The 15,973-nt window shown below is 33.3% G+C and overlaps 1 protein-coding gene across 1 annotated transcript in view; it reads left to right on the forward strand.

The window, feature by feature from the left end:
- ush2a (Usher syndrome 2A (autosomal recessive, mild)) overlaps positions 1-15,973 on the forward strand; it is a 405,544-nt gene that overhangs the window by 320,821 nt on the left and 68,750 nt on the right. The window contains exons 55-57 of the mRNA XM_088939657.1: positions 7,617-7,724; positions 10,153-10,336; positions 13,209-13,366. Of these exons, the coding sequence (XP_088795783.1) occupies positions 7,617-7,724; positions 10,153-10,336; positions 13,209-13,366 (450 nt within the window). The remainder of the gene's footprint in view (positions 1-7,616; positions 7,725-10,152; positions 10,337-13,208; positions 13,367-15,973) is intronic.

The raw sequence follows: 15,973 nt of genomic DNA on the forward strand, positions 1-15,973 counted from the left end.
ATTTTAATCAGCATCAGATAATCAGCAAATTCAAAACAAACCTCCACATCTTAAAGGGCAAGCCACATTCTGCTTCATGAAACACAAGAGTCATCTTCTCAGAGATACTACAGTATATCCATAAAATGCATATAATGCAAGGTCCGTGTTCTCTTTTACATAAATGCATATAATGTAATGTCTTACTACACTACATACTGTATCATATCTAGTAAATATGTTTCATACTGGAACACATGATCATTTTAGTTAAAAAAGCTCAAATTAGTCAGGACTCCAAATGGCCACATTCCTCCACTCTTCGCATTTGACTGAAGATATGTCAGAGAGAAAACACCATAAGGGAATTCTAAAGATCCAAATCCAGGAAAATTGGCACAGCTGAGAGTATGCAGAGCCAATCACTATGCCCCAGAATGGTCACATCTGATTCCGCATTTGGCCTGATAGCTCTTTTGTGCTTTAAGACTTGGCCTCTATAAAAAGAGGCTTCCCTCTAGCAGCTCCACTGTGATCGAGATACCTTTTGTTGGCATTGCTACAGTACGCCTGCAGTTTCTGCCAGATCTGCAACATTTTGCCTTGGGTTTCCTATTATGTAAAGTCTTGAAACAACTTTTATGTCTTGGCATTGGTAAATGATAAATTCACCAAGTACCCTGCTTTGCTTTTTCATTTCTCCTATTACACTTTACCCTTAGACATTTTTTTCACATTACTGGAAGCATTCCACAAATTTACATAACTTACCGTGGCTAATTAAAAGAGCTCTTCTTTGTTCTTGTATATTGTTTAGCAAAAGTTATGAGTCAAAAGAAGTGAAGTTTCAAAATGAAAATGAAAAAATAGCTTTCAAAGTTTAGGTGGTTGGAAAAGTAACTAATAAAGTAATATACAGATGTAGTATTTTTGTTTTTAAACACAAATTCTGCTAAAACATTAAGGCCACAAATCATCAAAGAGGCCGTGTTAAAGGGGGATAAAAACAGGGGATTTTTATATTTATTGGCATCTTCTTCATCTTCTGTTATTCAGATAGAAAACTCATATAATCTAGACGGAAGCATTTCTGAATTTCTCTGTGGGTATGAAATATTAATCATTTTTGAGCGGAAAGCATTCATGTCACCTTCATTAAAAGATGCAGTTTATTAATAAATACAAGTTTTCCGATATAGTAATAACCAACCCAATAGACATGCACTGAGTTTTCATTTTCATTCTTTCATTTTTAATTTTACGTCATGTATTTTTTATTCTTTTTGATAAAATTTGTTTTACAATATTATGGCACATCTGTCAATCAATATATCACATTAGATCATAAAGTCCAGATGTTTTTTCCTATTATATCAAATCTGAGATACATCTGGATCCGACCATGGTACTTTCAGAAAAGGTAGTATTTTGACAAAACAGCCAATTGCAGTAAGAAACCAGGAAACAAAACAAATTCTTTCGTACATTAATTACCCAGATAAACTGTCAGCTGTAAAATATCTCAAATAATTTGAAGAAGGTAGTCTGATGTGAACAAATTATTTTATTCTTAAAAAGGAGAATTTGTTGACTGAGGGATAAAGACAATCACAAAGAATGTGGATGTTCACAGAAGTCAGAGACAATAGGAGTTGGCCTTGTAGCACAACAAGCGCAAATAAAAATATGAATAAACCGTGAACAGGAACCTGATGACACAATGCAGAAGTGCATCTAAAACGAAAAACAAGGGGCGCTTCTTTGCCTAAAGGCTTGTGGGACAATTGAACAAACCATTCAGCCATGTTGTTGTATCCAAAATCCTGGCTTCTTTCAGAAAACTGCAGGATGAGATCCGGGGATCAATCAATTAGCTACTAACTACCAAACTAGATAGGCTGAATGGCCTCCTCTCATTTATTACTGTTCTTAAACTGGCATCTTCATTCATACACGACAGAATAGTAGGAACTGTTTATGTAAAATTAGCATTCTATTGTACCATGATTTGCTGGGCAGAGGACATAAAATGCCTTGGGGCTTAGTCATTAACATAATCTAGGGTGCCCCCCTACTGTTTGCCACAAAACATGAACATGTTAAACCTCCTGCACCACACCAGTTTAAAACAAAGCAAATTAATGGGGGTTTTTTTCCAAAAGAAAATAAATACAAAGAGCAAGATGAATATTTACTTTGTCTCATTTAATTTAGTGCTGATTACACCACAATAGATTGTCCGGTATATTGAAATTTTAATTATATTTTGGAAAGACTTATAAGAGGTTTTAGGTTTTATCTATTTTTATTTTTTTCTGGTTTAAGAGTGAGTGGTGAATAATATTTAAACCTTCCTTTTCACATTATGGCAATGGCAGTTCATCCAGAATGAATTATGTCACAGGAAGGAATTGCATGCAGAAAAATTAGACACCTACACTGCCATTTAAAATGTACAACAATTAGACATTTTGAAAGAGTTTACAGCTTGGTATAATATCAACTGTCCTGCTTAGCATTTTTGTGTTGAAGTGCAATTAGAAAAAAAAAAAAGAAAAATGTCAAAATAAGAAACTAAAGTGTTTTTATTATATTTTACATCTGCATTAGTGAAAATGAATAAAACAATCTCATATAAAACGAGTTAATGATTGAGTGTGATCCAGCTGCTGAGGCCCTCAATCTCAGACACAGAGAACTTGGCTCATTTTACTCTTTTGTGAAGGAGATCAATCAAAGGTAAATAAACTGATACCCAAGTGTATGTACTGTATTTCCTCATCTATTGAGATTTCAGTCTGAAACTGTATGATCAATTGGTAAGAGAGAGAGCACACTTACTGAGGGTCTTTGTCTGCTAATGAATAATAGCAAAATAAATGGTAATGTCATTATCAGTAATAGTTTTAAACTGCTGCTCTAGCCTTGAGGGGGTTAAGAACAAAAAATGAGCGTTTTTCATGAAGTATGAGCTGAAATAATTGCTCTAGTGAACCAATGCTTAATGTTTAATATACCATAATTCATTTTGTAAGAGCAGAGATTAAATGTCTTGTAGTGTACACCAAATTTGTACTTATAATTTAATTTCCCACTTGCAAATGTTTTAATTTGAAAGCTAAAATAAAAACCTTCCACGGCCTATATTCTGGAAAACTATGAAATTGAATGCTAAAAGAGGACACCTAAAGTTCCATAAATAATTTTTACAAGACACCATCCATCTGTCAATTTATCTGTTGATGAAAAACAGCTGTTATAACTGTGATATGCAAATTTGGCTTAAATTATTGTTAGGATGGGCCTTTGGTTGAAATATTAGCTCACAAATACAAGAAACATTAAAAGCATCTATTATTATACATATTTATATTGTACATATTTTTTCTTTCTATGATCTTAACATACTCTTCTTATTTCTAACAAGTAAACCCTCATGTCAGATTCTTAATCCCTTTTTCCTTCTGATAGTTTGTCACCCAGTACCACTAAATGGCTTATACTTCCCATAAAACAAACACGACAGAAGGCAGTAAACCTAATAGCTTTTCATTAGTTTATTCTAGCATATATAATTATCCGAATGATTTGTCTGCACCCAGTGCTCCATTTGTGATGTCACAGAGGAAGGCTCTATCAGCTGCAGAGTAAAAGGGTCAAGTGGCAGCTATTGAGAGGAGACAGACAGATTTCACTGGCCATTTAAGCCTCCTCTATTCCTTAAAACAAGGTTCTCATTAGGAATGCCATACTCTTGTCTTCATTATAATCTCCTGATGGAGCACAAGTGCGTTTTTCACCTTTTTGTACTCAACTGCTGGTGAATAGTAGCCTTGTCGTTTTTTAATTTTTTTTACATGAGTTGTAATCTGTAATGGCTCTCCCATGAAAAATAAAGTTGTTCTCTTGGAATTCTGAAATAAGGCTTTTTTCTTCTTTATTTTAAAATACAGACAGCTTATTTCTTTGAAAATTGATATTTCTTTGGTTCCAGATTCTAATAGCCTCCACAATTCATTGCCCCACGATTCATTCTTACTCAGCTACTTTAGATACAAACAATCCTGTCACCAGTTATGCATTAGTGATAAACCTCTTAGAATGACATATGTGCTTGCCAAATTAATCTTAAATCTTTTTCAACTTGTGCTAAAGGCCTTCGCCACTTAAAAAAATATTTAGCATCTGAAATACTACCGCTGTTTTGTTTGCTGTGAAAATAACATTTGCTTTAATCACTACTTGATCAAGTCAATCCAGAACTGTTTTCTTGGTGATACAGATTCTTTTTTATAGGACGTAAGAATTTCTGTAAAGCATTCTCAACATTTCTGCTGGAACTGGATCTGTACACAGCTGTATAGAGGTGGTGGAAAGTTTTCAAACATCTTGTTAAGTTTTCTCAATGTGATTCTATGAATATCAAACTGCCATCACGGCACAGAGCTTTGAACTTAACAAATTAACAAAAATCAGATATGATACTAATCAACGGAGAGCAGTAGCCAGTACCCTGTAATTTTATCTTCAATAATATCAATATCAAGAAAGACAGTTGTTAAAAAATAAAACTTGCAGTAACATTTAGTATAAGAGGGGAAGAAAGAATTGAGAGTGAGGAAAAATAATTTTAAAATTTTAAATTTAAAAAGGTGTGAATGCCCTTAACAAAGACTTAGTCACAGCCTGTTGTTTTAAAGGGTTCCAGACTCAAAATTCTTGAGTCTATTTCTAGGGTAGAAGAGATTTTATTGAAAATAATTCTCTCATGTTCACACCATGTTAACGATTAGCTAAAGGGGTTTAAGGCAAAATAAAACTTAATTAATCATGTTTTTTTTCTATGCTGTACATTCAAAGAGAGGTCTATCAAACAAATGGGACTGGAAAATCAAGGGTATTTTGGTTTCTACTTCTGCTGTAACTACTATTATAATGTATATTAAAAATGCACATATTCTTAAGGGTTTATGTAATATGTATTGAATATATGCACCTATGTAACTGCAGTATTTCCGTTATTTACAGTTCTATAACTTTCTACAAAGCAATTGAAAAGAAATTGAATAGGTCTTTAGCTAAGGCAAAACTGGAGCTTAATTCAGCCAGAAGTAAAGTACTTTGTTTTCTGAGAACAAAAAGCACACAAAAACATTGAGCCTAACATGTTTGGTCATGTGTCGTTTTGTGTTTTATATATGATGCGTATGTTATTATAATGAAACATTAATTTCTTTATGATTATTACACCTAAATTTGGAGTGTTGTAGTTAATGAGCACAGGTGCCTTTGCTATTATATTTTTCTGATTGTACCTATGAAATCCCCTGTGATACACTGGCAGCTCATTTTAAGACATGGGTTTGTGAGGAGGATGCCTACAATATTGTACGTTATGTCTGTGTGCACGTCCAGAAAGCAATGGTACCACGTTGCCAATTTTTAATTACGTGTGAGCTTGAGGAAACCTGATCCCATAAAATGCTTTGGGGTACTCTTTGAGCATGCTCATCATGTGGAATCCACAAATCGCTTAATAATCCTCTTAAGACAAAAAAAGCATTAAGTAATTGAAGACAGGAAGTCCGCACTTAATTATTTAGAAGTGTTATCAATGCTTTAAGTAAACTGAAGCATTTTCTGTTATCTCTTTGAGTTGAATACCTTTGGGGACCTGGGGCAGCAGCCATCATCTTCTCATATTCTCTAATGCAAACAGTAAATGGCAGCTTGTCAATAAAAGACCTTTTTATATCATTTATTACTGAACACTTCCACACTCCTGTACAGAACAATTTGGATGACAGTTATGGCATTGTTTCACTTTGTGTTACGTTTGCTGTACAAATGGACCTATGTATGCTTCAAGGGATGAATGCTAAAATGAGTAAGACTTATTTTATTTTTTTATCATTTTAAGGTGCAGTTTCAATAAGCAGACTAAGAGTGCCCCCTTCAGTTTTTGTTTTGTTCTTGAAGGGATTTTAATAATTTAAAGTCTGAAGTGTGTGGTACTGCCCAAAAGAAATGAATATTCCAAATCCAACAATTCCAAGATTTGTTCCATTGAAGAGATTGAACTATGTGGAGTATATTATATGGCTACAGTGTTGTATTGCAGTTTGTGAAATTGCCACTTTCTTTCCAATGGGATATTACAATTTAAAAACAGAATCAACCAAAATATCAAAGTGGTAACTCATGCTGGTATAGAATTTCTCATTGTGTTACCTTAATTTTTGCAAAAACATAATATTTCAAAGTGAGTTTAAAGATCATGACAGAGTACCTCTTTTTCTGCTCATAACCATTATATATGTATTTTTAAACAAAAGTCTGGAGCACAAGTCTTTGAAAACCGGTGACACTAAAAATATAAATCACATAATATAATATTTTCCAATTAGTTGTCAGTTCATGATGGATCCATGAGTAATTCTCAGTTTAAAACTAGGCTGTTTTATCTACACATTTAACTATATTAAATAAAGCTTTCACATTAATAAAATGCTCACATTTTGTTCTTTTTTTATATATAAATAATTGTTCATGTAATCATTAGAAATAAAAGAAGACACAGGTTTCAAAGTCAACTGAAACATTAATTTAGCTATATCTAAATTTCTCAATATCCCTTTGAAAGTTTCCATCAGTGTTTCCTGATTTAGATGCCCTTCATACATTCTTGATTGCATTGCTAAAGGAAGGCACTTTGCATGGTACAAGGTAAAGTGTGGCATTTTTCATAACCTAATAAATTTATATCGGGCACATACTGTACCGCAGCAACTGTGAAAAGCACCACAGGACTAATTTGAAAACTTATAATGCCATATAAAAAAGTAGGAGATGTATTTTAATGTGTGTACATTTATGAAGCTTGAAAGCTTCTATACAACATCAATATTTCTGTTACAGAGATCCAGATATCTGAAATAAGGCTTGGACCACATAAATTAGGTTTTATGTACAATAGGTTAGAATATTCTGGATAAAATGTACTTTCTTTTACAGAATATATATGCTTTATGTGTGTTAATTATTATCATTGTTATTTATAGTAATACTGTTGATATGTTAAAATATGAAACAATTTAATTTCACCAGTTTAAATAAGTGGTGTTGATCATTCTTTATGGATTATTCTGCGTTTAGTCATATTTCTATCACACTGTATTTATCTGTTTATATCTTATTCATGTTGGTATATTTGTATATAAAGTATATATGTATCTGAATGCATACACAGTATACTGTTTCTTGTATACCGTGTTCACATATTTAAAAAATGCATGTATCATACTAATATTTCAATGGATACATTTCAGAAACAATGAATTATATGATAAAATTGCTATAATTACAAGCATACACACATTATTATTCCAATTAAATACATACTCATGAATGGGGTAATAAATGGATTGCTGAGAAAACTCTACAATAGATAATTATACTACTATTATTGTTCATCTCTGCTCTTTTTTATCATGTATTGATTTCATGGTATCATTTTTTAGGGGTAGAGCTTGTTATGGCTTTTGATTAACTAGCTCAAATCAAGATAAAGAAGGCCTTTAGTGCTTTACAATATGCATGATTTAAAAGATAAGAGCTGTCTTTCTGCATTAATGCAGGTCTCAAGCCCCATACTAACTACAGCTTCATGGTAATTGCCTGCACTTCAGCTGGATGCAGTGCAAGTCAGCCATCTATAGGCAGGACTCTGCAAGCTGGTCCTGAAGGTAAGCATTGTCTCTATCCACTTCACATTTGAACAAAGAAAAAACCTTCTGTGATATACACTGTTGTGTGGAAAAGAATAACAATTACCAGTTCCTATTATTATAGCTATTATTATTGAGAAGCCAAGCAGTATTCTCACAGACACAGTGTAAAATGAGTAATTGAAAACTGACAGCGTCTTTTGTGTGATTGCAATAGTATTTCTTTTCTACATAGCAGAAAAATACTTTGTAGAGAATTCCAGGAATATCTGACTCAAGCAACTTTGCTGGGAGATGTGAAATATTTTTTTTTGCATACAACATTAGGCAGTTCTTACTACAAGTGGATAATAAATCAAAACAAAAGACTGACTTTCAAATTTTGTAGTAATATAAAAGTATATATATAGTATTGTAATATCTCTTCATTTAGCCTAATGTATATGGATTTACAAGGAGATTCATCTCATAATTCATTTTAATTAATTTTAGTGAAACATATACCTTCAACTCTTATTAATCATCTTTAGTGTAAGGCATCATTTCACTAATTCCAGAAGCTTCAACGTTGCAATGTTACATTACACAGATTTGTAACTAGATAAAACAAATAATTGGGTTTTTTTTCATCACTGACTAAATTACAACATTTATCTGGGATATTAAATAATATTAAAAAATAACACATTCACTGAAAAACTGTTTTCAATGTAATTTATACGTACTGAAGTTTTTTTTTCCTGGTTAAGTGCTCTCTGAATCCTAACAATTGTAATGAAGAATTTTAAATATTAAAATTCTGATTTTCCCTATCAACCTTTAAAACTCTTTATGTTTTTTGTTATTAAGTTTTAGATCCATCTGAACAGCATTATATTTTCATGAGATGTCAAAAGATTTTCATTAAGGGAACCAGTTTCTTATTCAGTAATGTCTTTCAAAATTGCATTTTTATTTTTAAATCTAGAAACAAGGTGTTTTCCTGTTTCCTTATTCTCCTGAATATTTTTCTAAGACAATTTTAAAATTGTGTTTCTCTCCTTTCTAAGAGAAAATGACAACCCTAAGATATCCACAGTAATGCCTCCCAATATAAGTAATGGCATTCAGTCTAAAAATGATGTTATAAAATGTGCAGGCATTACTCTATGTAGTACATTTCATGAAGCATTCAGTTGGCACTTTCTTCAGAATTTATGGTATGAGTATTCGAAACACAGGATTTCTCAAAGTGAAGAATAATTTTAGAATTTCCATTTAGAAGCACTTTATCTACTCTTAGCCTGTACTGTGTTCTTTGTCATTTTGATCTTGTCACTGCTAGCCACTGTTACTATTTTTTTCAGAAGTGCAAAGACTGTGGCTCTTTTCTTTCAATATTGACTTTGGCAGATGTGAGGCTTAAATGTCTTCATGTTACATGTTCAATTACTCTGTCTAGAGAGCCAGCTATAGAATAAGCTGAAATACCTGCTGCAAGAATGATTAAGAACAGATTAAAAACAAACTATGTAAAGTGCAAAATTATAGTTATTTCTAGATCAGTCTTTTAAGATTTGGAGACATTGAAATTATGACAATGGGACTGTCTATGCAAATATCATGCTTGATTCTGCACTGCTTTTTTATTTTATCATTAAAAAACTTTATTTTACTTAAATTATTCCTGAATTATCTAATTCAATTCTAATTCTGCTTATTTTCAGACTGCTTTTTAAAAATGAATTTATGCAACATCACATATTGTGTCATATGAAAAATCTTCTATAAAAGTATACTGGCATACATGTTTTAGTACTGCAGAGATCTACTATATATGATATTATATGAGCATAAGGATTTTGCTGCATTCATTTAAACACCAGTATTAAAAAATAATACTGCACTGGCTTTATTTTTTTTATTTTTAATGCATTCAATTAAGAACAGTAATCTATTAATGGCATAATGACAATATTTTCAATCTATAGTCTGTATTTGTGAAACCACCTGTGTTCTGCTTAGTAGCTACAGATCTTTTTAATGGTCATTGTGTCCTGAACAACATGTAGAAGAGGAATAGTATGGAACCAACAATAGATCATGATAATAACATGGTGTTATCTGTCATTCTGAGAAAAATAAAAAGGAAATATAATGATCTAAACTCTTTTCTCCTGTGAATCTTGTGGAGGTTCAGAAAATTCACTTACAGTTCTTATAGATCAGTCCTTGACTTATAAATTGAAGCCAGTACCACGTGATTCATAAAGCATAATCATTTTTATTGTAAATGTGCTTCATATCCTTAATATAACTTCTATTATATTATTAACAATTTTTAATAACAATTTTCTTTTTCGCAAAAAAGCAATAAAATCAGAACTTGTGCATTTGAGAGACTAAAGACTTGACTTTTCTTTTTGTGCATACCTCAATCCTCCGTTTTTTGGCTTCTAACATTTAGGTGTGTGGGCAAGGCCACGGCATGTAATTGTAAGTTCTGTCACGGTGGAGCTGTACTGGAGTGAGCCACTGGAGCCCAATGGGATTGTATCTCAGTACCGACTGATTCGTGATGGCATGCCCATTTTCTCTGGCGACAAAGGAAACCTGAACTACACAGACTCTGGCCTTCAGCCCAACACCAGGTTCTGCCTTTCACAAATCTTTAACAGGCTATTAAGAGATGAGTATTGATGACACTTAATCCTGTGCGTGTCTTCAGAAATTCTTTGACTTTCCTGTGCACAGGGTAAACCTCGCTGATACAAAATCATTAAAAACTTTTCTTTAAAAGAAGTCATCACACAGCATCAGTTTCTGAAGACTTCTTTTCTAAATGAGTCCAAAAAAACTAAAAAAGACTTTATCATACTTTTGAGATTTGTCTTTCGTACATAAAACATTAACAGATCACATTTACTGTAGGTCCTTAGATATTTAAAAAGTGTGCATACTGCACTGGGAATCCTATTTTTTTAAATGCCATAATAGTTTAATTAATTTTATTTTAAACCAATTATTTTTCCTCATTTTATTTTAACTGAAAAATCTACTTATACTGTAATTCATGCCCATTTATCACTGTAAGCCCACACTGGTCAGGGATGTCTAACCAGTCCCATTCATGTCCAAGGCTCTTTTAATTCCACAATTCTGGAAAGATCGGAAAAGGCTATCAACCTAAATGTGAACAATGTCCTTCTTGATTTTTGTGTTTTATCTTGCTTTTTTAACTGCTTCCAACATTACTATGAATGTTACTAACATTACTTACATTACTTACCCAGTTTGTAGTCTGCGTTTCATCAGTCATAAAACCTATGTGGCGATCTCCCAAGCACTAAAGTTAAAATTATTGTGAGGTCTGGTAAAATGTAAGAAACTGCATAAAAGGCTATTCCTCTGATTATATTTAGGATTTCAGAGTAAGTTGTTTTTCCCTTTGGGTCCTTTTTTACTAAAAAAGGTTTCATTCAGCTCATGGAGTGAAAATAATTTAACTTAGCTGGTGTTTATTTCAAGAAACCCACTGGCTAAAACTGCTTATAAGGCACATTTATGTAAGAAAAGCAAAAACAAAAGACACATAGCCCTGCTGATGAATGTTTGTTCTGCTAGTGCATGAGCAGGAACAGGGATCCCTGACAATAGGCAGCACATTACCCATTAGGAGGTCTTGGCAATGGCTGGAAAATGGTAAAGTCGGGATTAGAACCAGCAACCTCCAGCCCTTAAGGCTTGCATTGTACCATGAGTAAAGACTTGTATGGAACAATGCCCTCAGGAGCCCTACTTTCATTTGTGTTATATTAGTAGCAGGAGATGTTTGACGTTTAATTTACTGTAATTCTAGATAGCTTGCCAAAAGGAATTCCCTCACAGCCCCTTTTTTGCACATTTGGTCTTTGTTCTTAGGATTACAAAGGCATGAGACAACATGTCGAGAACAGTGGCCTCATTATAAAAAACCATATATTCTGATGTATGAAACAGTTAAACAAGGGCAGAATTCTGCATGATCTGCTGCTTCTCATTGATTATTTATGACAATGCTGATTAGCTGTCACTTACCTCGCCATTGTATAAAATCCTTGTGATGACTGAAATATTAACCTTTATCCCCTGAGGAAGCGCTTTTAATGTGCTGCATCCTTTGATATAACAGATTTGTTTATTTTCGTTAAAACTGGCACTGTCAAAAAGTGAAGCGGGCTCTGTAGGTTTTGAATTTTGCTCTGTGTTATGAGCACTTTGGTTGATAAGGTTTTCTAGAATAAGACCTTCAATAATATAATTAAAAATATCTGTATATAGTTACATCTAGCCTTTTTATCCTTTTTATTATCTAGAGTGCAACTAGAGAATCCAATATATAATTGCATATTGGACATTTCCAATACATGATTACATAGGTCATTTAAAAAATATTAATGAATTCACATATGGCATTTATGAAAAAAGGAAAAGCTTTTAATATTAAACATGTCCTACTTACATCGCTAATGTGGACCTTTACTCCAATAAATGACAGCGTTTAAAAGGAAAATCTATCTTGTGCAGTCAATTTTGTGCCAAAGTGGACTTCTCAAAGCATTTTTATAATCTACCCAACATTGATCTAAATCCATTTATATGTAAATATACACTTAAATGCTTTTAAATATTTCTGTAGAATATCTCCATTAGAATAATTTTAGTGCTGCTGTACATTTTATAGAAATGCATTACAACACTGACAATCAGCAAACAAAGAATTTTTTTTACAAAATGATTTATTTTAACAATAAAAACTGCAGATGTACTGTACGTATTCTGATGTAACATTTAACCTTACAGTGTAACGTTAAGAAGTATCCATTAAGTTCTTTGTTATTTTTTTAAATAGAGCTTTTATACAATTATAGTGTATGATGTTTTTCACCTGATTCCCCTTTGCAACACTGACAGAAAAAATGAGTATTACCTGAGAGAAAATTAAAAGTAAGATATTTTATAAATCTACTGTATATTAACAGTATATTATTACAGTATATTATTTTATATTAAATTAAATTATACAAACCTTATATAAAATTATTTGGTTATGATTTTAAAATATTCTAAATATTCAAAAATATTCGTTAATAATAATGTAATGTTTTTGCTATCAATAACAATCTAATTTGAAATCTCCAAGTTCAGTAAACAACTTTTTTTGCATTACAACAACACCGCATTGCAAGTAAAGGGGAGGCATAATAGTACTAATGTATTTCATAAGGTTGGCATGGTTGTTTGGTAAAATTCTGCATATTAAATACTGCTTATTTGTTCAGTATAACAAATACCAGTATAAAGCATATATACCAACTCTTTCCGGTGGTAAAAGGCATATTTTTAATTATTACAAAATGGTCTACAAGTGTTAAGTTACCACAGTATCAACTCAAAAGTGTGGTTCAAAGGCTCTTCTGTTTGGGTTAAACTGACTCCTGGTTTTGAAGTCCATCTTTTAACTTGTTGTTTCGATGCTGCTAGGTATGTGTACCAGCTGGAAGCGAGCACAGGGGGAGGGAGTAACGTGAGTGACAAATATGTGATTCAGACCCCTGTGTCATCTCCCAAGAGGATTCCAGATCCATATAATGTCACCGTTATCGGACCTCGCTCAGTCTTTGTCGCCTGGACACCCCCAGGTACTGTTTACATCTAATGTACTAAACAAGATCTCTCTTTAGTAATCAGCCAAAGTGATTTATTTAGATTCTGCTTGAAAACTCCACGGTTTGGAATTTATGAGTGCCGTTTTGTGTAATTCAAATGGAGCTGAACATGGTCAAACTGTACATGCATCACAGAAGAGTGACGTACATGGCTGCTGGAATCAATTAGCATTCAAACCTGAGTGACTGCTTTCCCAACCTAAGTGTGATTTAAGGGGAATGGGTTTCAGATGCAAGCACAGATGCACTGACAGAATGCAGTGCTTTTCTCCCATCTTGCCATTGACCTTAGGTTTATGTTTGCCTGACTATAGAAGCAGGTAATAAATTGTAAGACAGAATGAGTATAGCATCCATAACACCATGGGCTGTCCATTGTTTTTTTTGTCTTTTAAATAAAGGTATTGTCTAAATGCATACAGTATGTGTGTTCAGCTATTTCTTATTTTTCTTCTTTAAACTATCAATAGGTCGTTAACATCAATTAACATTTTTATTGCTAGTGACAGCAGCAGTGCATTAACAGCCAGACTGCTGGGGGAGCAGGAACACACATGTCCTCTATAACCCACATATAACCATATCACTGGCAACACCCTTAAGCAGCAGTACAGACAAAACTTGTTTAAACTATTATTTACAGTGCCCATTAAGATTCTAGATGCATTCAGTCCAATACCTTCCTGTCTTTGAAATATTCATTGCAGAGGCCCAAAACAAAAGACTCCAGGACAGTCTTTCTTTCAGTATCTCCATTAGTATATTGGGGAATACTGAGATCACTCTGTCTGTAGTGTACAATTGTATTTGTCTTGCAGCAAGAGGGTAACAAGTATATATTGTGCAGCAGCTTTCATTAGTTGAGTGGAATTCTGAGACAACATCTACAAGGTGTTGCCTGTGGTAAGAATTGTACTTTTCCAAACCAGAATTTCCAGATATATTAATGAGAGGTTAACTGTTTTTATCCTTAGGCCCTGTTAGTCATACAATACTAAAACTACTTAAAGTATCAAACAGTCTTTACTGCAGATACAAAGGGCTGCTGTAATCACCATACTCATAATACTCATCATATGATCATAATACTAGTAGATTATATCAGAATTAAAACTGTGTTATGGACCTTACACTACCTTACAGTTTTTTTTTGTGAAACATAGACTGTTGAGTAAGTGTTTTTGTCTCCAGGTTATTTAAACAAATAGCTGTATGGTGAATCCTTGCATAAAATTCTGCTTTGGGCGCAGTTAATACTTGTTGCTTAGAGGTAGCTCGTTCGTATTCCAACTATGCCGTTCATTGACAGAGCACAAGAACTTCCAGTGGCCTTGTTTTCATATGTATCACAGGTACTGTATATAACAGTACAAAAAAGAAATCAATGCATGATCCAGCTTCTCAGCATGAGTGAAGCTAAACATAAACATAAAGCCCAATATGGAAAAATGCAAAGATAAAAAAGAGAAGAAATGTCTGTAGGGAGCTGTGGACAACAACTTTACTCCTGACAAAAGACTTAGAAGTAACAAGATTACTGTACATCATCTTTTTCCAAAAAACTCCCTCTTGTCCTGTCTATTTTTTAAAATGCAGTCAGCACTGAATCTGAGACACTGACACCTAAAGGTTGAATATGTGGGGTTGCCTGTTTTCTGGAAGTTTAAACACACACCTGCAGCTGATGAATCAGATATGAAAGGGTGTCCTTTCTTATTTCTTTTCTGTGTGCTATTATTTCTGATTAGAATCTTCTTCAAGTTGAATATGGCAAACTCCAAAGTCAGTGATTAGTTGTAAATAATAGAACTTAAGAACCTGTACGATTGAACTTTTTGGCAGATCACCGTGATCAAAGAACTGTATCATTTGGATGGGGGTTTTGTATCTTAGCAAAGGACTACATCTGCTCAGGGATATAGCAATGAAGGAAGTTGAATAATTTAACTTTTTCATTTGTAAAGATAATCAGCCCATTCTGAATACATCTCGCCTTCATAAATGTTAAATAACCTATCAGCCTCCAGTTGTTGTAAATTATGAAACAGACCAGTGATGGGAATATTAACAAACCAAAAACCCTATTCCTTTGCGAAACCTGGAAATGTGTTATGGCAGCCTGTCAGGGTGTTGTGTGTAACTCAGCCACTAAATAACAATACTGCCATGTGCAGTTAGAATAAATTGCTTCACTTTCTTTTTATGAGGCCCGTGCCTCTGCTCTACACGCGGATCAGTGGTGGGCTAATGAAAGCACACAACTTCCCATGTGGCAACAGTGGTAAAGGCCAAGTGGCCTAGAACAAGAATAAAGCTTAGGTGTTTTAAAGTGAATGACAAACCAGCTGATTTTATTATGGCTACTGCTCTCCATTGTGTGTTCTTGCCTCTGTTAGCGTATCTCATTTTTACTTTTAAAACCAGTTCAGAAACTAAAGCAACAGAAGCCTGTCTGGAAAGTTATAATTATGATTGTTCTTACATTGTAAAAAAACTAAAGTGAAAGAAAGGATTATAGCTGCTGGGCTTTACCTGTATTCAATAAAAGCTATTTGATATCAATACAGATAAGAAAGCTTT

Source organism: Atractosteus spatula, chromosome 2 (assembly GCF_055471065.1).
Source record: "Atractosteus spatula isolate fAtrSpa1 chromosome 2, fAtrSpa1.hap1, whole genome shotgun sequence".
NCBI classification, from domain to species: Eukaryota; Metazoa; Chordata; class Actinopteri; order Semionotiformes; family Lepisosteidae; genus Atractosteus; species Atractosteus spatula.